The following is a 25,342-nucleotide window of genomic DNA, read 5'->3' as shown; positions in this document are numbered from 1 at the left end:
ATGAAGATAATGTTGAGTGACATGATAGGTCTCCTGATACCAATTTCATTTTAAAAATGCTGACCAGGTTTTTACATGGATCTTTTAATAAGGAACTTGCCTAACAAGTTGAGAGGTTAACATCAAAATCCATTTCAGTTCAAATCATTTCTTGAGGGGATTAAGCTGATATGGTCTAAGAATGATGCCTGACAGTAATCCCATGTAATACAAGGGCAGAATTCAGAAAGCATAACCTCTCTGAGTGCTGTGGAATAAGGAACTTCTTACAGGAATTTGACATTACACAATTGTGAGAGGTGCTGGGGAAGAAAGGGTCCAAAAAGGAGAGAAGGAAGATCAGGGGGAAATCGCCAAGCTGGCCTCTGGTAGCACTGCCACGAGTGGGTGTGTTGGAGTTTTCAGGGGAATTTGAAGGCCAAGCACATCCTGCAACTGGATTGGGATGTTCACCCTGCCAGGGCTGTGTAATAGCAAGATGAGAAACTCTACATGCTTTGCTTAGAGCTGCGAGCACGCTGCCACTGACATTATGGTTCTGGGAATTCATCTCAGTATGCCCGGGAAGCTAAACTCTTGAAGTCCTCCTACTTCAAAGTCTCACAAACCCAGTCCGTGAGTTGGGCCAGGACATTATGTGCCCAGTCACACATCCATTTCAAGACATTCTTTTAGGATTTCCCTGGTGGGGCAGTGGTTAAGAATCTGCCTGCCAATGCAGGGGACATGTGTTTGATCCCTGGTCTGGGAAGATCTCACATGCCGCGGAGCAACTAAGCCCGTGCACCACAACTACTGAGCCCAGGTGCCACAACTACTGAAGCCTGTGTGCCCTAGAGCCCATGTTCCACACAAGAGAAGCCACCACAATGAGAAGCCCACGCACTGCTATGAAGAGTAGCCCCCGGTTGCTGCAACTAGAGAAAGCCCGCGCGCAGCAACAAAGACCCAACGCAGCTAAAAAAAAAAAAAAAAAAAAAAAAAAAGACATTCTTTTAATATATTGTTCTTAATGCGATTGCATAACTAAGGTCTTTGTTTTATTTTCCATACATCAGACTCTGGTGAGAAGGTGGAATTTTGTTCTGATTTAAAAAGCACAGCCTCTCATTCTGCTAATGGGGTCAAGGTACCTATGACCTGGACTGAAGCATGGTAAGAAAGAAGGGTGGTAGTCTTTGTTTTGCATCCTCCGTAACACTGTTATCCAAAAAATTATGACCAAAATCATCAAAATAGACCCTCCACAAAGACCCCAGGAACCCCTTAGGACAGATCACCAGTTTCAAAAAGGAATTTATTAAGTGCACTGTACTTTATTTTGTTCATGAGCAGAGAAACTCCTTTTTCTTTTTTTGGCCGCTCACCATGTGGGATCTTACTTCCCCAACCAGGGATCAAACCTGAGCCCCCTGCATTGGAAGCATGGAGTCTTAACCACTGGACCGCCTGGAGAAGTCCCCAGAGAAACTTCTACTAACCCAAATTTCTAAGAAAAGGAGGAGCTGTTATCTAAAAACAACTTGCAAATTAAGTCCAAAGGCTGCACCATGTGCTCTGAACATATTTTTTCTTTAAAGCGTCTGCTAAGTGTCAAGGGATGGGCATACCACAGGATTGTTTGATTTATCCTCTACTGACATGAACATATCATGACAGAGACGGAATAAGTCTATCTCTAGTTCTCAGTGTTTTCTCCCTGTAACATTTCACTGGACTGCACCAGTCAGTATTTATGTAGCTTTATTTGAGTAGAGTCTATGAATTCTTGTTATTTATTTTTGTGTCATCTTAAGAAAGTTTCCATGGTTCTGTTGTGTGATCAGTTTATTAGTGGTCATTAAAATCAATATAACAGGAAAAGTATTTTTACTTTCTGTAGCTCACCTGCTTTCTACAGAGAGTGGCTCCTGCTAAGTCCACAAGCAAACATACTCTTGAGTACCTGCATGGTTTGGGAGAGAAAATTCAAGGCAGTCTTGAGTTCCACATCTGAGTTAATACAGTGCTGTGAAAAGCTGTCAATGGGTACCAGGAGTCCAGCAGTGAAGGTAAGTATGAGAAAGTAGTCTTCAGGAACTTTCAGACACCTTGAGGACGATTAGGATTCCTCCAGGACATCCAGCTGGGGCTTGGGACAATTCTATTCAGGTCCCAAAGGCTGGAAGAGGCAGTGGTGATCTCTGGGTTACTTTTTATCCATGTTTATCTCTTTTACATTCATGTGTGCTTTCTTAAAACCCAAGATAACCTTGTGAACAAGATAGCTCATGTATTTTGGGGACAAAATAAAGTTGCAAAAGGTTACACAGCTTGTCCAGCATCTTTCTGATAAGGCTGGGAACCTGGGTCCTGAGATACTTTAATGTTCCTGTCACCACACCAGAGACTTCTCCAAAATCAGAGGATGAAAGGCATAAGGTTGAACACAAGGTGGCTTTCAAGTGCTTGCATTTCCAAGTGATGATGGTTGGAACTGTGATTGTGAGGGTATTCTGTGCTTTCTGAGAACATGATCACAAAACTTGGAAGACACTTCCTGCTTCTGTTTGTTGACTTCATCAGATTAATTTTCTCCTCCTTGTTGCAATTTGTTCCAGGTTTATTTTCCCCTCTTCACACCAGTTCATTCTAATCTACGAAGTCACTACAGTGCTCCTATTAATATTAAATGCTACATTTTAAACTTAAGATCTTTAATATCAGAGCTGCAAAACTGCTCAAAACTGCCAGATGCATAAACTTTTCTCATTGACTATACATTCGATATTTTCCTGAGAATCTACATGCTTTGTTTCTTTAATAACGATCAGACTTTAAAGAAAAGACCTATTTCTTTCCCTTGGTTAGTGTTGTTACATGTAACAGTTATGTAAAAGGTAAAACGTTAGATTTAAATTTCGATTTCTTCCAAAAACACAAAAGTATTCTTTGTTGTGTAAGCTAATTTACTTTTATCCTAACCTTTAACTTTTTAAAATCATTTTTGGGCACGTCATTACATAGAGTAATCATTTTTTCAGCCCAGAAAAAAATAACAGAAGAAATAGCAGAAATTCAGTCCTGTATTTGTGTACAGACATTTGAGTATTTCCATCCCATGATCTTATTTTCACCCTGGCCTCTTATTTTGAAACTGCTCTTCAGAGCTCTCACATTCACGCCTATCTCATGGTAAATTGTTTTAGCATGGTAGTATGCTTCGATCAATTCCCAGCAGCAGTAATGTTAGTATCAATCATGTACAAACGCGTAATAACTGGGAGGCAGATGATATTACCCCCCTTCTTTTAGCCTGGTACTGTTGGATGCCTTTAGTACAAAGTAATTTCCCAGGAAGTCTGAAGGCACATCAGTCAAGTATTAAGAATTCTTTCAGCTCACCTGGTCCTCAGAGGGAGAGGAGCAGTCCATGCAGTAGCATGGACTCGGCCAGCACCATGGACAAAGCCACCAGGCAGATTTTTCAGATGATTCTGAGTGCGGGGTCTTGCAACCTCCATCCCAGCACTTTATGCCCTTCACACACACACACACACACACACATCTTTACTGACATGTCTCTTCTCTCTCCCCCCGCTATCTCTTTTTCTGTCTCTCTCATTTCTTAGCCCTCGATATTAAGATTTCCTGGTTGTTCACAATTTTGAATTCTGGTGTTTGGTCCTGGGAACTTTCCCCCGAAATCCTGATTTTCCCATTTTATCTATGCCTCTGAACACAGCTTTCCTTAATATTATTCCACTGGCCTGAGTATATGTTACATTTTTGTTCTTGTTTGTTTTTACCTTGGCTACTGTTTTTATTCAGCTGACCTCCCAGAAGGCTGAGATTTGTTTTGGTTATATTTGTCCTAAGTGCAGCATAAATAACTTTAATGTAAATGTATTCTATGTCCTGAAAATATGTAGCGTGTGTCATATTTTACGTAGGTAATATGTCAGTCAAGATGTTAGCAAAGAGATGGAATATGCAGGTGGAATAATTAAGGAGCGTATATTAAGGACCTGTTTACAAATGTATGGGAGGATCAAGCAAGTCCAACGAAGCGTAGTCAAGTCTCTAGGACTAGCAATCTACAGGAGCCATTATCCCTTCAGGCTGAAGAGACAAGGGAAGGGAGTGGTCAGTGGAATTTGGAGAGGGAGTTTGTACGGAGAGGGCTCCCCAACAAAGCTGTGGCATTTAGAAAAGGGATGAAGTCAATATATAGTGACCCAAAAGGGAGGGAGCCTAGAAAATAAAAACCTTGAGTTGATTCTCTTGCCTTACTCTCCGATTTTTTCAAATGGTTCTTCCCATTGGCTGAATCCAATGGGATGCTATAAAGCAATGAATCTCATTGATGTGGCCCATAAAAGTCAATCTCCCAGGGCACAGCACACATTGGAGAAAGGTGGAGCGAAGATCTGAAGAGGAAAACAGAAATTAACAGACAGATATAATATGCATAGTTGACATTTACATAATAAAACATAACAATGTTGAAAATTACAAAGATATTATAAACTCAGATTGTATTACAGAACCCAATGTACCCATATTCACCACCTGATGGCCTTATAACAAGTAGCTGACCTCAGGGGTCTCTTGTTCAGAAATTTTGTTCTCTCTTTCTCTCTTTTTTTTTTTTTTTGCTGCATTGGGTCTTCGTTGTGGTGTGCAGGCTTCTCATTGCGGAGGCTTCTCTTGTTGTGGAGCATGGGCTCTAGGCGTGTGGACTTCAGTAGTTGCTGCACCCAGGCTCAGTAGTTGTGGCTCACAGGCTCTAGAGTGCAGGCTTAGTAGTTGCGGTGCACAGGCTTAGTTGCTCCATGGCATGTGGGATCTTCCTGGCCCAGAGATTGAACCCATGTCTCCTGCATTGGCAGGCAGATTGTTAACCACTGTACCACCAGGGAAGTCCCATTTTCTTCTCTCTTGAGTATCAAAGCCCATTATTCTTCATGGGATTCTTCACTCAATACTACTCACTCAATAAATTAGAGAAACATGAGTACATAACTCACCATTGTCTAATACTCTAACATATGTTTGAAATGCCTTCAGGGCAATACATTCAGCTGCATGAGAACAATTGACTTCATGTTCTACCAAAATCTTTTCAATTCATTCAATGATTTAGCTTTTAAAATTCCCCTTGATTAAGGCCAAACATAACCCTTAAAATCTGAACATAGCCACAGTGCTGTGGTTTTTGACAAATCACCTCAGCTAAAAGACGCAAGCTCATGCTTCTTATTTATTCGTCTGTTCTTGCCAAGTGAACTTGCCAACGCCTCCTGGTGCATGTCTCCTGGGAAAGATGAGAGGAGAAATAATAAGGGCACCTTGAAGAAACATTGTAATTATACATAAAGTACTGTGGGCAAGGCATCTCATGTGGAACTGAGAACAAGAGCCCTCCTCTCCCTGTCAGTGAAAGAAATATGAAGACTCATTCTAGCATAGATGTATATCTTTGCAAAGATTTATTCTTATCACCATTTGAATCCTGGAATTACATACTTCTACATAGTAAAATGACTCTCTGACTTTCCCTCTGAAAGACTGAACCCATGATTTGACTTTGCTACAGCTGTACCCAGAACAGCTGAGTCAGCCCATCACCAACAAGCCACCAGATATGAGTTTGTGACATAGGACTAGGAACTATCATTGCCAGTTGGGCCCATGAAAATGGAATGATCTTTCTTAATATCTGCAGACAAATAACTGATGCATCAAATCTCTCTCTCTGCCCAGCATTTAGAGAATGTGTTAATATAGCACCAGACGATTTACATCTTAGCTTTATTGTAGTCAACACTTTTCAGTATAGTTCTGCTTCATAAATTGTCCCTCACCCTAATGCATTGTCCATCTTTGCTGAACAGGAATTTTAATAGACACATGTTGTTTTTACCCACCTAACATCCTTGCCCCTTTCTCTGGGGAAAAGCCTCTTATATTCCTTTGTCTAATAAAAATGTCTTTATACTTATTTCCTGCAGTTCATGTCACGTGTCAGCTCCAGGAGAATGCACAACACACAGGCCTGGCCAGTAACTGATTCCAATAATTGACCCTGTAATTGGGGAAGAATTGGTCTCATTCCATAAGTCAAGTTAATGAACTTCTATGCCAAGATTTTATAAAAATTACTGGGGAAAAAATCTCCCTTTCCTCTGAGGTTAAGCCAACAAAGAGGATAATAGATCCTAAAAATGAAGATGGAGAAAGTTCTGGATTAAGTCGTACCTGAATCTGTTTCTACCTGTGGACTGTTTAAGTATGCAAAACAAGAAGTTTCCTTCATTGTTTAAGCCAGCTACTGTTGTAGTTCTACGAAGAAGAAGAAGAAGGAGAAGGAGAAGGAGAAGGAGAAGGAGAAGGAGAAGGAGAAGGAGAAGGAGAAGGAGAAGGAGAAGGAGAAGAAGAAGAAGAAGAAGAAGAAGAAGAAGAAGAAGAAAAAGAAGGAGAAGAAGGAGAAGGAGAAGGAGAAGGGGAAGGGGAAGGGGAAGGGGAAGGAGAATAAGAAGAATAAGAAGGGGTGGCACAGTGGATAAGAATCTTCCTGCCAATGCAGGGGACATGGGTTCAAGCCCCGGTCTTGGAAGATCCCACATGCCACAGAGCAACTAAGCCCATGTGCCACAACTACTGAGCCTGTGTGCTGCAACTACTGAAGCCCACGTGCCTAGAGCCTGTGCTCCACAACAAGAGAAGCTATCGCAATGAGAAGCCCATGCACTGCAATGAAGAGTAGTCCCAGCTCGCTACAACTAGAGAAAACCTGCACACAGCAATGAAGACCCAATGTAGCCAAAAATAAATAAAATAAATAAATTTTTAAAAAAGGAAGGGCTTCCCTGGTGGCGCAGTGGTTGAGAGTCTGCTTGCTGATGCAGGGGACACGGGTTCGTGTCCTGGTCTGGAAAGATCCCACATGCCGCAGAACAGCTGGGCCCGTGAGCCATGGCCGCTGAGTCTGTGTGTCCGGAGCCTGTGCTCCGCAACGGGAGAGGCCACAACAGTGAGAGGCCTGTGTACCGCAAAAAAAAAAAAAAAAAAAAGAAGAAGAAGGAGGAGGAGGAGGAAGGGGGGTAGGAAGAGGGGGGAGGGGAGGAGGGGAGGGGAGGGAGGAGGGGAGGAGGGGAAGGGAGGGGAAGGGGAGGGGGAGGGGGAGGGGGAGGATGGGGGAGAGGAGGGGGAGGATGGAGGAGGGGAGGGGGAGGGTGGGGGAGGGGAGGGGAGGGGAGGGTGGGGGAGGGGAGGGGGGAAGAGGGAGAAAAATAGGAATTATTCTGATTAATACAATCTGGAATGTGTTCAAAAGTCTCAGGTCACATAACTAGATTCCATTACCTTTTCTCAACTCTGGGCTTCATATCTTGCACTACGGCTTAGTCTGAGTTGATCATTTTGAGCCAAGATCAGCCTTACTTCCATCATCCTCAAACTGAACATTGCCATTTAAGTCAGATTCAGACCCCAGCAATGCTTACTTGGCTATTCTGAAGAAAATGTCCAAAAGGACTCTAATTCTTGAGGTCTCTAAGAGGAGAGTGATTCATTCTTCCACACACAAATTGAATTATTGAAATGTTCTTTCCCAACACTTTAAAACAACATACTGCAGATACATTATAGATATCATTTTACAATTAACCCTTTAAAATGATTCTGGAGTCAGTTGTTCAAATTGGTTTTCAATCATTTAAGTTGGCTTGTGAAAATATGCTTTTCAATTAAAATGTCTATAGATGCTGGACGTTGCTTAGTGTTAAAGTCTGGATTACTGTTCAACAACTATTCTTTCCCTTCACTCTCCCACTATGGACAGAGTTAGGCTTGGCCATGTGACTTGTTTTGACCAATAGAATAATAGTGGGCATGATGCAATGGTGGCTGTAAGTGTTGTTCCATGGCTTGGCTTGGGTTTTGAGCTCCACTGATAAGTCATAAGATGAGCATGGCTCAGGTGACCAGCGCCATTTCAACCTGGGCTTCAGAAAAAAATACACATGGAGAAGATCTAAACCAAATTCATGGGTTAGAGCCAAGCTGAGCCAACCTGCAGCTTGAAGTAAAGCCACTCAGCCAAGCCCAGCCTAGATCAGCCAAACCACAGGCAACTGTAACATAAGAATAAAACACTTGCTCTAAGCCATTAAGTTTAGGGTGATTTGTTACACAGCATTATAGTGGCAATACTGGACTGCTATACTTTGTATAACCACATTGCTGTGCTTCATGTACCATAGCATAGCTCATGCAGCCAGTAGATCTTAAGAGATATGACAGGCACAAGAGAAATAAGTGCTTGGTCTAGAATATTATTATTGAAAATTAACTTTAAACAGAATCTTAGGCACAATCAGTCTAAGCAAATACTACACCCAATTTACATTGAAGCTTAGAAGATGAGGCCACTTACCTCAGGTCACATAGCTAAAATGACAAAGAACGAGCCTTAAACAAAGGAATCTTTACTTCCAGCTTCGTGATCCTCCCACAAAGCCTCTCTACTACCCTCCCTTCAGTATTTATAGACTAATAATTCATACTCTACTTCAATATCTCACTCTTCTCACATTGGCAACCCCGATTCTGTCTTCCTCTGGCATTCCTCTAAGAACCATTCTATAGCAGAATGTAGAATATAAGAAAAACTAACCCTATTAGACATTTGCAAAGGTTTTCACTACAAGAGAAGGGAGGAAATCCCAATATGTCTACTCTGTGTTATCTAATGTGGATGAAGAGTGCCTTTGGCCAAGACTGCTTCCATTTCCGTGAAAGTCTGTAGTCTGGAAATCTGAGTATAATTTGTTAGATTTTCTTACATCTATGATGATAGTTGTTTTAAAGGATACATTCTTATTTCCATGTTATTTGAATGTGTCCCATTAAAGGCATTATAAAAATCTTTCTAGCAAAAGTAATTGAGACCTCATAGACTGTTTAAACCAGAAGTCACAAACTCAGATGACTTTATGATCCAAGTCAGGAATGTAAAACACATGAATCAGAAAGCTGGGTGAGAATTCCAGCAAACTGGGCGGCTCAGGCCCTACTACATTTGGGGGTGGGTGATGGTAACTACTAACTCTAGCTAATTGTGACCATATTGCCAAATCTTTAATTATTCCAAAGGAAGCCACATCTTGGATTTTTTATGGGAAATGATCCATTTTTAAAGGATGGTGACTATTTTTTTTAACATTGTGATCCATACAAAAAATGTTTGTGAACCAGATGCCACTAGCATAAGTTGATACATCATAGAGGGTGTTATAGACATTACGAGTACTGTGATTAGGTCCTATATGAATTATAATCTCCTGATTGTAGAATTTTAAAAGAGAAAATAATTCTGTAAAAGCCACTAAGTAGGGACTTCCCTGGTGGCACACTGGTTAAGAATCCGACTGCCAATGCAGAGGACACGAGTTTGAGCCCTGGTCCAAGAAGATCCCACATGCTGCAGAGCAACTAAGCCCGTGCTCCACAACTACTGAGCCTGCTCTCTAGAGCCCATGAGCCACAACTACTGAGACCGCACACCTTAGAGCCCGTGTTCCACAAGAGAAGCCACCTGAATGAGAAGCCCGCGCACTGCAATGAAGAGTAGCCCCCACTCGCTGCAACTAGAGAAAGCCTGTGCGCAGCAGCGAAGACCCAATGAAACCATAAATAAATAAATAAAGCTAAGTACGGTTTTGAGTAGCTCGTTCTAGAAATATGTTTCTAAGGTGTACTTTTTGGTTCACTCTCTTTAGTATCATAAGAAGATAAAATGGATATTATATGATGAAGTTTCATAAAAATAGACTAGGCCATGTTTCCAAAACCATGAAATTTTAGAATATTTTTAGAAGAAATAGAAAGTGGGATACCCGAGAGAATAGCCATAACTTTATAGATGTTCTTCCAGCATGTTAAATAACATCATACATCAATTTCTCCACTTAGATGAGGTCATCCAAACCAGTACTAAAGGTTGTATAATTAACGAAAGAATTTAGGTCTAAGTAAGGACTTTCCTCGAATCAGATGTTTTTTGCAATGGCAGAATTAACCTTAAAAAATTAGTATATACATTTTTAATGTTTGAACTATTATTTTACGTATAAAATTTTTATTTTTTCAAATTCCAGTTTATATTTGCTAACAAGCCATGTACTTTGTTCTCTCTGAATTATTTCTATGTTAAAGGTAGTTTGAAGAGCTCAAAAAAATCTCCCTGTTAAAGATAATTTCCATAATCATTGAAAAAAAATGAATTGAGGGAGATTTGCTGTATTTTTTAAAAGACCATGAAACAGAAAAGGAAATAACACAAGGTAGAGAATTCATGAATAGGTAATCACTTTCTACAGACAATAAGCAATCTTCCAATAAGCCTGAGAAATAACTAATTAATTTTCCAAGTGAGAAAACATTATTTTGTAGTCCTGTAGACCTAAAGAGGAATCTAAAGGTAGTGAATAGTAATGTGTTCCTAATTTTCAAAAGAAGATTAAAAGGGCCCTCGGTCCTCATTGTTTAGCTTCTTCAAATCCTAGCAAAATAGTAGAACCTAAATTAGCACAAAAAATAATTTTTTACTGTCCTGAAAAATAAGGAAGCAATGAGTAGCTTCTGTTTATGAAGAGTTGATTAGTCCGAATAAATTTGATGGCTCGTTGATGAAGTTATAAAATGAATACAACCCAAGGCATTCTAGATTTAATGCCTTGTTGATAATAAAACTCTCAGTAAAGAAAGCCCCATGAGTCCTCCGAGCTATATTAATTTGACAGCTTAGATAACAAAAGTCAGCTGAGATAGAGTCAACAGAGATAGGTCATTTAAGGAAATGGTATAAGTTGGTAAAAGCTATAGGAATGGGAGGTAGGACCAAGTGAGTCCCAGTGATTTAAAAGGAGTGAGCGTATGCCAAGGAAATAAAAAATTTTGAGCACCTAAATTTTAAGTTATAGCAAATATGAGAATGTCAATAAATACTACAGGGAAGTGAAGTGACATCTTGGAAAATAAGAATTATCTGGAGAAAACTTAAAAAACTTGATCAGTATTGAGTTCAAAATTTGGTAGAAACCTATAAGGTGATAAATCATAGTACTTCAGAAAGCCCAAATATGGACTAGGGTGGAGAGGAGAAGCAGGGCAGTGTCATTAGGAGGAATCTACCTGACAAGGTTGGTAATACACTATGATTGTAGAGAGTTGTGGCACCCAAAGAAATTATTATTACTGCACTTAAAATGCTCAGAATGAACTCAACAGAAATGGAAAAGCCCAACCTGATTTTTAACAAGGCTGTATTTTAAACTGTACATCCTGTTGTTCATACCTTATTCCCTTTCATCTCACCCAATTTGATTACACACCCATCCAACTGAAGAGAAATGAATAGAAACATAAGATCTTTTTCCTAATGGTCCAAAGAATATTCAAAGGTCCAGCAACCTCTCCTCGGATTGCTTCTACCTTTCTCTCTCCTCCGCAGTGATGGGTTTCCCTTCACCTGAAGCTCCCTGGGCTCAAAATTCTCCCCAGAAATACATCTGAATGGGAGGATCCCAATCCTACTTTGGGTGATTTTGACTCTTTTAATTACACATAAGCCTACTGATTTACAGTCATGAGGCCATAAAATGGGAATATTCTGGTCTTTTCAGGACAATGTCTTCAAAGAAACTGTAGGGGTATGTGCCACATATGAACCAGAACCAAATACCCATGCTTTCTCTACATATACAACAGTATCTTAAATAGTAAGAACCTCAGTACTGATGGTTGTCATGTCTGAATCTGAGTGTCAGCCAGTTTGTATCAGTTACTCTTTCCTCAAATTCACAAAATTAGTAAACACAAGACTCCTTGAGAGAGGTTATATAAAAATAAATAGAGCTATTGGTCACCATAATGTTACCTAAGAAAGCATGATTATCCTCAACATTCCTCAAGCTATTTGTGACGCTTTCTACATCACAGTCTGTACTTTGACATCTCTTTGGAATTGTAGGCTTTCAGACCTGGAAGTTATCTAATTCAACTGTATCCTTTTATAGATAAGGAGATAGAGGCTTTGAGAGATGCAATTGTTTGACCCCAGTGGCGTAGCCAGTGACAGCAGAGGGTACAATAGAGTTCCTGTCAACTGGATTCCATTTCAGTCCGTGAAATATTCTGCTGCCATTCACTCTCCGGTTCACCTGCTTACACCAAAGTAACTATTGTTAATCAAAAAAATGAGCTAGAAATAGTTATATAAAACACATGGATGTATATTTGTATTTCAAATAATATCAATACATTTCCTCCACTTGCTTACTACATTGTTATGCATTAGAAATTCAGCATTTGCATCACAAAAATTTTCTATTTTCATTTGCTATGCTGTTCTGACAATATTACGATGAGCTGCATTCTATGTAAACCACTAAAAATGGCTTATTTTAATCAGCTATCCGGGCTTTATTTAGCTTGTATCCAATTTTACATGGTTTTAATTACTTAAAATGCAGATACATAAGATTCAACATTTACTAGCATTTCATCTGTGGAATTTATTTAGGAAATGAAGTATTGCTCTGTGGTTTCAGGAAAAAATTAATAAATATCTCTGAATAGATGGTAATTTCGTGTTCATTTTCAGAAAGAGTTAGCTACATTAGCAGCACTATTTCCCAACACCCATAATCTTCTAAATTGACTTATTTGATGCTCTTCAGATCTATTTTTCTAAAGGCTTAGATTTTTATCTCTGTTGCTGCTTTTGAAATGCTCTCCATGATTGTGAATCCATTGAATGTAATTTTCACATTTGGTGCCATTTTTCTCAAATGACAATACAGGGCAGGAAGAACCACTTGGTATTTCTTCATACCAGTCTAGTACTTTGATTCAAAATATGGGTAAAATTTAAGGAAGTAAGAGAAAGGAAGAGTTGAAGGTCTCTGAGTAAGAAAACCTTGTGTTAGAATCAAATAGATGGACTCTAAGGGGTAAGCAGTAGAGTAAGATAGGGTGATTTTTTTTTTTTTTTAATCTTGGCAGAAATGAGCTTCTGAGCAGTAAAGAACTGAGGAAACTAGAGTAGCTCAGTTCCCTTTTATTAATACTTTTCCAGAAACTTTGTTTCTACTCTGGCCCCTTTCATCTTTAGCCTGTGTCCTAGCACTTTCTCAGCATCTCACTTAGCTTTTCTTAAAGAAATTCAAGTAATAATAATACAAATGATAATAATAACTGCATACAGATTTCTTGTGCTTGTATCAAAGTCTTCAGTAATCCCTACATTTTTACTTGGCAATGCTTGAAAGGGCTTTTGGGGAGCCAGCTCTGTCAACAATGAGCTCTGTTTCAAAGACGGTGTGTCCCATGGCATTGTGTATTCATTTCTACCATTAGTGTTTTTCTTGTGTAGATTCTAACTTCATGCTAAAGTGAAAAGGAGGAAGTCTGAAACACACACATATGTAATGTGTCAATATTATAATCTATCTCTCTCTCTCTCCGCCTTGCTCCTCCCTCCCTCTCCTTCTCTCTCTGGATGTATTGCATACACTTAAGCCTCTAGGCAAAAAAATCTCTTACCTCTTACCCAAGTGAGGCAGGATTTTGGACTTTGGAGATACACAGTCAAGATCGAGCCTACAAAGTCAAGATCAGTGTACATACTCTGTAACTCAACACTGTTTGAGTTGCTTTAAGACAATCGCTCTCATTTTGTTGCAGACATCGCCTCCCTGCTTCCTCTCACTAGGGCAAGAAGAAGTCAGTAGTAAGCAGTTCCTAGATTGTGAGTGCACGTTTCTTAACTGGATAACTTAGTTGACCCTTTGCCACTTGGCCTGAATTCGCCCCGGTCGAGGACGCTCAACCAGCCTCGGCCCAGTGCCTGGGATCTGTGGCTGCGCCTTTCCCAAAGCGCAGCCTGGCTGTCCTTGCGCAGCGTCCTCAAGTCTGGGAGTGCACCTCGAGGCATGGCGATCCCGGCCGCGGCTTTCTTGAAGGCAGTCTCAGCGGAGCAACCCAGACTTCTGGAGGGGTCTCATCTCTTCACACTTACTGATGGGGGCGAGCCTGATCTCCTACCAGGCTTCCCAGTTGTTTAGTTCCAGACTCGCCTGGAGCCTACAAAATAATTAAAAAATAGCTCGCTTCTGCACTCTTGCCCCCATAAGTCACCCCAAGAAGGCTACTTTCCCCAACGCCCCCCTCCCCTGCCAGGAAGGGGAGCAGCCCTGCCCTGGGATTTGCCCAAAGTGGCGGGAGGAGGGTTGATGTTTGCTTTGTTATTGAGAGAAGGGGAAGAGAGTATGCCTTGAGTGCTTGTGTGTGTGTGTGTGTGTGTGTGTGTGTGCGCGTGAGAGAGAGAGAGAGAGAGAGAGAGAGAGAGAGAGAGAAAGAGAGAGAGAGAGTTGTTCTGCAGCAGAAAATAAACAGGGAAGAAGAACCGGGAGAGGCCGGTGCCCCAGCTCCCCTCGGGGCCTCAGAGAGCGGCACACACCGTAATTCCCTTTCCAGAGCCCTGCAGATTCCACAAACAATGACATCACTCCGGCGCCGCCGACCAGATTACAGCTGGGGGGATTTTCCTGGGAGCGCGCGGGCCTGGGTGGAGGTGGAGGCGCTCTCCAGGGTGCTGAAAGGGGCGGGGGCGCGGGCTCGCCGCGCGGCGCCCCCCGCCGGCGGAGGCGGACCTGCCGGGTCGGGGGCGGGCAGGGGCGGGCCCGGGGCGGCCCAGGGCGGGACCCGCCGCTTCTGCAGCCCTCATTGGCTGCCGGCGGGCGCACGTCACCCAGGCTGGAGCCTTCCTCCCGCCCCAGTGGAATTGGAGCTGAGGAGGAGCTGAAAATGCAGATTTAGCATCAGGCACAGATACACTCGCTCTTTCTCTGAGATACACACAGCTCTCCACATTAGCACCTCTGCGAGCAAGCCGGGCTGCCTGACTACACGGCTTCCCCGCCAGCCAGATGCTAGAGAACACACACTGATTTGCTCCTTTCCAAACCCCTAATCAGTGTTTTTCTCTACACAAAGATTTTTTAAAAACAAGCAACAACAAAAACTATATATTTTTTTTCTTTTTTTTTTTTTATTTGCACCTTCCTTGCGGGACCACTGCTCCGCCAGCCTGCGCGCCTCCTAACACCACTTTTCACTCCCAAAGAAAGATGAAAGGTGGCTGTGTCTTCCAGTGGAAGGCGGCCGCCGGGCTCCTCTTCTGTGTCATGGTTTTTGCATCTGCCGAGAGACCAGTCTTCACGAATCATTTTCTTGTGGAGTTGCATAAAGGAGGAGAGGAAGAAGCTCGCCAAGTTGCAGCAGAACACGGTTTTGGAGTCCGAAAGGTAAGACCTCTCTTGGATTTCGCATGTTGTTTCAAAACGGGGGCAGCCCTGCGCAATCTCATTGCAGATTTGCAAGTTTTCTCTCTTTCTTGTGCGATGCAGATATTCTGCCATCGGCTCCTTAACACAACGTTGCCTCCGGTGATCTTTCACGGGTTATGTAATTAAAATGCCCTTCAAATTGTACTCGTAAGGTCATAAAAACAATTTATTGCTCTTTGACTTGGTGGCAAAAACAGGATAACACCTTTCAAACAATGCGGTGCGCCCGGGCTGCTGTCCGAGCTACCAACTTCTCAAGGCTGCCTGGGGATGAGGTACGAAGTGCTGAACAGCAGGTCTTGGCGTTGGCAGACTCGTCAGGGATGTATCCCCCGCCCCTGCCTCCCGGAGAACGGGTAGTTTCCGACGCACAAGGCTGGAAGCTTGGACACTGCGATTCGTCTCCGCGCTTTTCGAACCCGGCGCCAGGAGGACTTCCCTCCCTGACTCCTGTCCCGGCTCTCTTCCAGGGAAGGCAGCTCTCTGGCTCCAGGAGACTTGGAGACATAACTGGTTTTTCTTTCCAAAATCGGGGCTTAACTTCCCCCGCCCCCGCCCACGCCCACGCCCGCCCACCCCGAAGCGTACTCAGCTCTCTAGTTCTCAACTCGCAGCTGTTGACGCTGGAGAGGTAGATTTTGAGGGGAGTTCCTTACGGAGAACTCGGGGTGGCTCTCTTGGTATGTGGGCGGCCGGCTTGGCTTTCCCACAAGAAAGCGGGGATCCCCATTCCAAGAAGTTGTCAGAGTTCAACCGTTTGGGCAGCTGGATGATGTTCCCAGCCTCGGATGCCTCGGGACTCCTTTGGAGACGCCAGGGTACCCAGTCTGGGAGGGAAGGGAGTGGAGATCACTGGATGGGGGCCGTGGCTGACCTACCTGCTTCCTGCGAAATATCTCGCCAGGGATCTCAAGTGTCCTTAGGGGACCTGGCGAAGGGTGCGGTGGAGTGAGGGTGCAAGGAGAGACCGGGGCGATCTGAACCTGCAGGACGGAGGGATGCGATCTGTCGACCAGAGCGCTGACCGGGTGGAGGTCTGTGGGATTCCGGGTCCCGTTTCCTCCCTCCTGATCCCAGGAGAGAAGCTAGAGTTGAGCTGTGGGTGCTTCGGTGCTGCTCTTGCCTCGCAAGGGCAGCGCGAACTGGGACTCAGTCCCTTCGGTCCGGACTTCCCACGTCTCCAGCCTCCCTCCTAGCCGCTGCAAGCCTCCTTCACCTGCTGCGGGTTCTCCCGCCTCCGTAGGGCGTTGGCCACCGCGATTTCGACCCCAAATGGGTTTGACAGTGAGTTTGACAGAGGTCTGGGAGGCGGCGCCGGGTCTGCCTGTGGCGCGCGGGCGGGTCCCGCAGAGGGACTTGTTGCTCCCGGGAAGTGTGGGTGGAGCACGGGAGAGGAGACGCCAGCTGAGGGTGCAGCCCGCCGCCGCTCTAGCCCAGGGCCTGGGGGCTGTTTACAGAGTGCCGCCAATACAATAAATAAGGAGACCCTCCTTCCTTCCCACCCTTACCCCTGCCCCAAACTTGGCAAGATCCAGGACCCAGGCGCCATAAATATAGTGGTGATTATTATTAGCTGACAGTTATAGGGCACCTTTATGTGATGGAGTCCTTACTTTAATACTTTTCTTTAATACTCTCAACAACTCTGAGGAAGCTACGATTATTATTAAGCCTATGGTTCTGATAAGGAAATTGGCTCAGATAAAGGCCCAAGATGAAAACAGCCAAGAATTTAAGCCCAGATCTTTCAGAGATGAACTTATGTTCTCACCCCCTTAGTACACGCCACAGCGAGCTAAGTGCTCTGCAGGGTACGTTGGCCTTTAGGGTATGCTGGAAAGGGATGTGGCATCAGGTTCTTTAAAAAGCCTCTTAAAAAAACAAAAACAAAACAAAAGCTCTGTGAAAGGGCTGCGGTTGACGCAGAAATACCTGTTACTCTCTCCCCATACCAGGGCCCTTTCCATGGGGTGGGCAGACATCACTATCCTCTTTTACTTCCCCTATTGAAAATATGCCCTTAACATTTGATCTCTGTGTAGCTGAGACTGATAATGGCTTAGCATATATGCTCCAAGAAGCTTCCTTCTTTTTTGTATAGAGGTGAACAGCCTAATAAAGGATTTACAGTTTTGGTGATGGAACTTGAGCAAGGAGCTGTAGAGACAATCTCATCATAAATGAATCTGAATCCTCTCAATACACTTACCTTAAAATCTCAGGGAACTCATACTTTGGGGTGAAATCAGATACCTAAGCCTCTTTCCCATCCTTTCTTGGAGAGGAGCCCACTGGTTTTGCATTACAGTCTCAAACTGGCAGTTCCCATCCAGGAGAAATGGGCTTTTTACCTTGCCATCTCCTAGTTACCTGTCCATGACCTCTCAGAAGCACTCTTATCCAAATGATTTTTGCTCTGATATCTATTTAAGTAAAAATCAGTCTATGGCAAGATACTTCTGATGAATTGTTGCACGAAGCTACACTTGTCTGGAATGAACCCTCTTTTCCTCCTTTGGATCCATGTCCACTCATCCCCCAAGACTGAGCTCCAAACTTTCCCTGATGCCATGAGCTTTCCCTTCTCCAAATCCCTGTGGGATAAAGAAGCAAAGACTACGTGACATAAGCTAGGACATTTCATTACTTGTCCTCTAGTCAGTTCATATATGTAAGTAAATACGGGTGTAAGCATTATCTACCCACTTAAAAGTTAAACATTCAGGGATGGGATCGTCTATATTTCTGGTTTCCTCACCAGAGCCAGCATATTATTGCCAGGCTGTAAGAAAACTTCCTTAGTTTTATTTATTCCTCCAGGTCTCCCAAACACTGTCCCGTCTTCTTTTTGTCATGCTGTACTGTACTTTTGTCAATATTTCTTATTCATTTTTCATTTAAAACCCCCAATACCTCCTTCTCCTTCCTCTTTCTAACACCTAGGATACCTCCCAACTCCCTACCGCCCCATCCTTCCAGATGCTCAGTGTCAGACAGCAAAGATTCTCAGTAATTATTTATTCATATGAAAGAAGGGAGGGACCTACTATTTTACAAAGTTATCTAACCTCATGACTCTGTGAGGTAGAAATTATTGGCATCAGCTCTAATTCTCAGATGAAAATCTTAAAGCTCTAAGAGGTTAAACGTAACTGCTTATATCTGGAAAGTGAAAAAAACTCAGATTTAAAGTGAAAATAATTTTGTTTTTCTATCATGCTGCCTCCAGGAAGCCTTCCCTGACTGCCAAGAACTCTGCCTTTTGGGCACCATTTTAGAGTTCAGATATTTATCCTTTCCTTTATTTCTTTTTTCTACAATATATTTAACACTTATTTGGTATTAACTTATGTTGTTAACTAATGTGTACGAGTATACACTTCTTCAGATAAGTTGTAAATCTCCCAAGAGATAATATATTATGTCTTTTTATAACTCTATATTTAGCACAGTGTCCTATATATAAGGTACTCAATGAATATTTTTTGACTATTTTGCCTAACTCTTAGAGACCATAAGCAAACAATTATATTTCCTCTCTCAAAAGGAATAAAAATACCTATAACTTTACCCTCAGAGAAGTGTGTTGAGACTAAAATTTTCTATTTTATCATGATGTGGCCCAAAGATGTAAGTTCACCAGAGAAGGTGCATATGTCTAGGAGAATGAGTGAGTTTGCAATAATGACAAAGACGTTATTCTAAAGATTGCCTTAAAATTCTCAATACACTACTAATTTTAATTCCTTTGAAAAAGAAAATGAAAATTATTTATTAATGCATTGAGGGTTAGCCAAAAATCATGTGAGAATTAAGGTAGACATCCAAACAACTGACAATTAAGTTTTTTCTTTTACTATAATATGTTTTATTTTTTATCCATGTAGAACTGAGGCTAGGATGATTACACAAGTAAAGTCATGTGACAGCTTTTATATGTATAATTGTTAAAATTTTTTTTAAATCTAATAATTGTGCTGTTATGTAATGAAAGAATAAACTTCTGGTCATTTTAATTTTATTGAAGTATAATATAATTTAGGAAAGAGCATAACTTGATAAATTTTCATGAACTGGGCACACATGTGTAACCAGCACCTAAATCAAGAGATAAAATGTTATCAGCATTCTGTAAGTCCCCCTCTTGTTCACTTGGGTAGCTTTTAGCTTTAGGTTTGTAGGAGCTCTTTACCTATTATGGATAGGAATCTTTTGTCAGATATATGTATTTTGAATATGTATTCTCACCCTTTTAATGGTGTTTTAATGTCCCAACAATATTGAATCCATATTATATAATTTTACTTTCACTTCCACACACAATCAATTGTCAGTCAAAAGAATTCTCTAACCATATTCCCCCGTCCTTTTAACATAGTTTGGGGGATGAAGGCAGAAATAACAGGAAAAAGATTTGATCCTAAGTATTTCCGAAAGGATTCCTATCTTAAAAACCCTTAAGGGACAGTTTTTCTGGAACTACAAGATCTACTATCATGATAGCTAAAGGGAAAGAGCCCATTTCTCCAACATGACTGCCATGAATTCCTTTTGGATCCCAACTTAATACATTATGCCTTAGGTCAAGTCCAAGTTCATCCTTCATGCCTTCTCTGGTTGTTTTGGATCTCTTTGGAACTTCTATTGCATATAATCTGTTCCTTTCCCTTGGACCAGTCACCAGTCATATCTGTCACAGCACTCGCCATGCCCAAAGCCCCTCTGTGGCTGAAGGAAACCAGGAACAGTGATGTTAAAAGGTAAAGATGACAGGATTTTGATTAGACAGCACCAGAAACTTGGCTAAGTTATGAAATCCCTCAGAGGCTTATTTTATTTGAAATGGTTAATAAAATATGGGGGTTGTGAAAAATCAATAACATAGTGCATGTAAGGTTCTGGACACAGTGTTGAGTGCATAGAATAAAACCCTATTATTGGTAGTAGTAATAATAATAAGGTGATGACCTAGCCACATTTTTTTTTTTTTTACTCAAGAAAGCAGTTGTGGGTTATACTTTCTCAGGGGTGACAACTGATTGAGCGAGGAATAGACACTCAACCCAATGGCAACCCATCCATGAGTCAACCATGGTCCATGAGATGGCCTGGCCCAAATAATTCAGTGGTCTACAATTTGTTACAGACCATGGTAATTATCTCAACCAATCATACTGGCTTCTTTAGGAAATGTGACCCACTAGTTGCTATAGAATGGAGAATGGAGTCTAGTTGGCATGAGAAAGCCCATCCAGGTTGTGGGAGATGCAAACATTGCATCTGAGTTTCTAATAACTTCCAGCCCAAATTCCCAGCCAAAGAACTCTGTGACAGAGGCTTAAAGCTAGTCACCAAACTAATTTCCTCTTCTACACGAGCCACAGAAAGACCACATTTCCCAGCCTGCTTTGCAGGTAAGTGTGGTCATATGACAATTCCAGCCAATGTATTGTAAGCAGAAGTGATGTGCTTTTCTTCTATGCCTGATGCATAAAAACTCCATGTAGGTTGATTTTCCACACTCTTTTCTATTCTGAGGCTTGATGTGATTGAGAACAGTAACTCTGGAAGCAAATGCTAAAGGTGGCAGAGTCACAACATGAAAGGAGCCCAGGTCCCTGATTCCTGACTTAGAATTTCTCATTCCTTACGTGAAGCAGAAATTAAACTATTACATTAAGGTATTGAGATTTGGGAGTTTATCTTTAGAACAACCAGTATTACCTAAACCAATACATTCTCCATAAATGTTCCTTTTCTCAGGCTGTTGAAATGACTCTCCAAACTTTGCAACCAAACCAAGGCAAATCACAACAGCAATAATCTTCTAAAGGCTTATGAGAGTTCTTAGATTTTCATCTCATAACATCAACCAACTTTTCAGGTCTTTGTGACTTGTCTTCTCCAGCAAGAATATAAAATCCATTCAATTCTCTGTTGCTCGCACTGGCAACCAATACACCCTACTCATAGTAGATACTCATTCTATGCTTCTTGACTGATAAAGACACTTGGGTCACAAGATGATGATTTAAGCTGTCAGCTCAGAGAGAAAGTACTTGAAGAACTAGTCTTAAGAAACTACCCCTGTAATATCCATTTATTAATAGGCAGAAATTTAGCTAGGAAACAGAAGTAGTTAACAACCAGCAAATCACTGACTGACAGACTCCTGTGTTTCCCTAAAATTCCCAACTTAGAAATTATCAATAGTAGAATACATGAGTTGTTTGAGCAGAGAAAATAAAGCCTGCAGTCAAAACTTGATAAATACAAAAGAAGGGGGGAAATTACACCTCTTTTTCTCAAATGAATGACTATCTAGAAATCAATTTCTATTTCAAAAGGTCTTATCATAATGTTATAGCACATCAGAGAGTAATGCTGATAGTTAAATTTGCAATAGTTATATATTCAGCTATAACTGCTCAGAGAAGTCAGGCTTAAAAATAAAACGTGAAACCTGAAGTTCAAATGCTTTCCCCCCACTATAGCAGTGGCTTTATTTTACATTTGAGCTCAGATTCATCATTTTGAAAAGAAATACTATACTAAATTTCTGGGATATATTAGTTGATATTCAAAGAATCACAGGGCAGTTGAAAAACAGGAATTACAGCTTGACTTTGTCTACTAAGATGTATTTGTTATAGCTAAAGATGATTCAGTGGCTAAAATCCTCTAATGGTTAGGGAATCAAGAAATTACATCTGAGTTAACTCTCTTCTATCCTAAATGTAATGACTGCATATTAATGGATGGCTTCTACATGAGGTATATAGAAAAAGCAATAAACTTTTGCAGTAAACTCTCTTGACAAATTGTTTTTGTCCCTAAAGCTCATTTGATCATGGCTTTTTGGATAATGTTGTGATATGTTGATATCCTCTGATGAGAATAATGGAAAATAATAAACTCTTAGGTTGAAAGTGAAACATTGACATAAACTGTTAATTTTCTGATATAGAGTAAAATAGACTTAAGAATGTTACAACATGCTGATAGTTTCTTGTAGAAATTTGACAAGAACATGAAGAAAACTGTAGGATCCTAGAGTGGCCCTTCATTTATAACTTTAAATGTGGCATTGACTCCCCTAAACACCCAGTTCTTCTCCTAGTTTTTCTTAAATTCTAATTTCATCACAAGTCCTTTTACCAGAACTTCTTCAGACCCAAATTCTTCATTTTCATTCATCTCTTGATGAGCTGGGTTTTATTGAAAAGTGAAGGGATTAGCCTGTACATGAAAAAGGAACTCTCCTCTCTTTGAGATAAAAGAGAGAAGAATGAGCAGATGAAGTTCAGTTTTTAGGTCACAGAGGAGGATATCAGGAGAATATCCACTTGGGAGTCACAGTTATTTCAAAGGTGTAGGAGGCAAGGTCAATTCTTGGAGTGAGGGAAGTGGTGCTGGGATGGGGGCTTCAAAAGAGATAAAATTTTGTGCTCTGCAAATGGAGGTGGGAGAGGATGCTGACAAAGGACCGGTAATGACCTCTGGCCAGTACTGAGAGGCCAAGTGGGAGAGCATGGATTTATAGCAGCAGCAACTGAGTCATTTTCTTCAATAGCACTCAAGTGGAGGTGGTGGAAGTAGGGAGAGAAGGAAATGGAGTTTTAAAAAATGGAATATCCATAAAATAGAAGAGAAGGTTAATTGGGATTAGTAGTGAGAGAGTTGAAAGGGAGAAAGCTACGGTTAGTGAGTAGGGTGTTGAAACTCAAGACTCCCAAAATTGAGCATTTCCAGGCAATGATGAGGTCCATGGAGGTGAGTTACCAAAGCCAAAAAGAGGTGGAGGTGGTCAAGGAGCTGAAAGTCAAATGCACAAGCATCCATCCTTGTGCACCTCAGTCATGCCATAGCTAAATAGCATTGCTAAGGGAGAGTGTGGAGAGAAAACGAAGAGAAGAGGTTCTAGCACAAAATCTTGGAGAAGTTTGGACGTGGAGGGAGAAAGAGGAGATGGAACTTGGACAGTTAGGGATATGGAAGATTACTTGAGAAAGTGCAGGGCTGTGAAAGGAATGGAGATGAGGATTAAGAAAGAAAGAATGGGGCAATGGTGGCCACTGGTTTTGGAGATGAAGTCATTGGTGTGATTGGAGGAGGCACATAGCACATGGGAAGAGGAGAAGTACAATATGTCGGTTTGGGTCCCCAGGAGCAGTCCCTGGGACAAGGATTAAATGCAAGTTGTTTATCCAAGGCATGATTCTAGTAAATACCGGTAGGGGAGTGGGGAATTGAGACCGGGAAGGGAAGGCAGGAATTAAGGGTGTATTACAGCACAAGTTGTCACTGTGGGTAACCGGGGCTCAATCCTACCAGGAAACTCTGGGAGATGGTTTAGAACACGTCTGAGAGTCATTCTGCCTGAGGGGTGAGGGAACTGCTGTATTTATATGCCAATTGCAATCAGATATTGTTTCATGATTGATAGTTTTTCCTGGGTGGCATTGACTCTCCAGCATTTTGACTTGGCAAATGCTCAAACAGAGCAGAATTTGGCCGCCAGAGAAAACTCTCAGACAAATAGATCCAGAGGCTTTCTTCATACACTAAATGCTAAGGCCCAAAGGGATGTGAGCAGGAAAGTGATAGTGTCTGTGACAGGAAGGAAGCCAAATTGTGAAGCCTGCAGTAAGTATGATGAAGTAGAGGTATCAAGTGTAGACAGTTCCTTCAAAAAATATAGTGGTAAAGGGAGGACAAGAAGAAAAGTATTATTATGGTGACAAATTTATGTGGTTTTAATGATTTTTATGATAATGGTTTCTAAACACTTGTCAGACCCCTTGGAGATTGGTACCCCACCAAAATACTGTGACATACTTGACTGATTATTCTGACTGATTTATCCAGACTAATTTAAATTTTAACAAATTGTAACTGAAATTATGGAGTTACAGCCTGTCAGAGCAGGAAGAGACCTTGGAAAGCCATTAGTTTAACCCTTAATTTTATACATGAGGAAATGGAGATCAAACATGATGTTTCTGTTCCCAACTATTTGCAATGAGCATTGGAACCCTGTTGCTCCCTGACGGTGGTTCAGACGCTGCATCATCAGAACCACTGCACCAGCCTTTCATGCTGGAGAGAGAGAACCAGATTGAGAGGGATTTCTATGAGCGATTAGCCATATAAACCAACCTGTTGGTTACCAGTTCATTTCAGGTCCTCCTAGTCTGCTTTTCTCAAATTTACCCCTAAAATTTTTACAGATTCCACTTTCCCAAACAAAACTGGGAAAGTTATAAGTTCAGGGATTCCACACCAACAACAACCTCCTGGGGAATTCCCTGGCAGTCCAGTGGTTAGGACTCCAGGCTTTCACTGCAGTGGGCCCGCGTTCAATTAATCCCTGGTCGGGGAACTAAGATCCTGCAAGCTGCATGGTGCAGAAAAAAAACAAAAAACAAAAACCTATTGGATTAACACTTGATAAAAGATAGAATAAGAATTTTATATTTCTTTGACTGTCCCCTTAGTGACGAGCACAGTGCTGTACTTTTAGCAAGCACTTAATAAATATCAAAATCAATGGTTAGAAAACATTCTAAAGGCTTAGCATTGTCATCAGATGCTCACTAAATGACAGACAGATGTGTTATGAGATACTGCAAACAGGAAGACCACGCATGCGAGGAAACGTTATAAGAATATCCTAATTTGTATCTGTGTTAAATGACTTCGATTAATTAACTGTCATTAATAGCCTAAAAATTTTGTGACTTAATGAGAAATTCAGAAGCCAATGACAGAGGAGAACAAGGAGATCCACAAATCCTATCTTTCCTTGCCCTTAGCTTGTTCTTCACTTCTGTGAAGAGGGGAAAATATGTTTCATCAGAAGGCTATCAGTTCTCTTCAAAAATGATGGAAGTTCAAACATAAGAAAGTAGTTGGCATGAAAGAGTCAATTCTAGTCAGTTCCTGTT

At 41.6% G+C, this 25,342-nt stretch overlaps 1 protein-coding gene across 2 annotated transcripts in view; it reads left to right on the top strand.

The window, feature by feature from the left end:
* The first annotated feature begins 14,889 nt into the window (after positions 1-14,889).
* The window catches only part of PCSK2 (proprotein convertase subtilisin/kexin type 2), a 216,876-nt gene continuing 206,423 nt past the window's right edge, over positions 14,890-25,342 (top strand). For both annotated transcript variants that reach the window (XR_009522214.1, XM_060032951.1), the window contains exon 1: positions 14,890-15,353. Coding sequence is in view for 1 of the 2 variants with exons in the window: in XM_060032951.1 (XP_059888934.1) it covers positions 15,177-15,353 (177 nt within the window). In the remaining variant the exon portion in view is untranslated. The remainder of the gene's footprint in view (positions 15,354-25,342) is intronic.

This window comes from Delphinus delphis, chromosome 15 (genome assembly GCF_949987515.2).
Source record: "Delphinus delphis chromosome 15, mDelDel1.2, whole genome shotgun sequence".
NCBI classification, from domain to species: Eukaryota; Metazoa; Chordata; class Mammalia; order Artiodactyla; family Delphinidae; genus Delphinus; species Delphinus delphis.
Note: the sequence above shows the minus strand (reverse complement) of the source record. Positions and strands in the feature narration are given on the sequence as shown.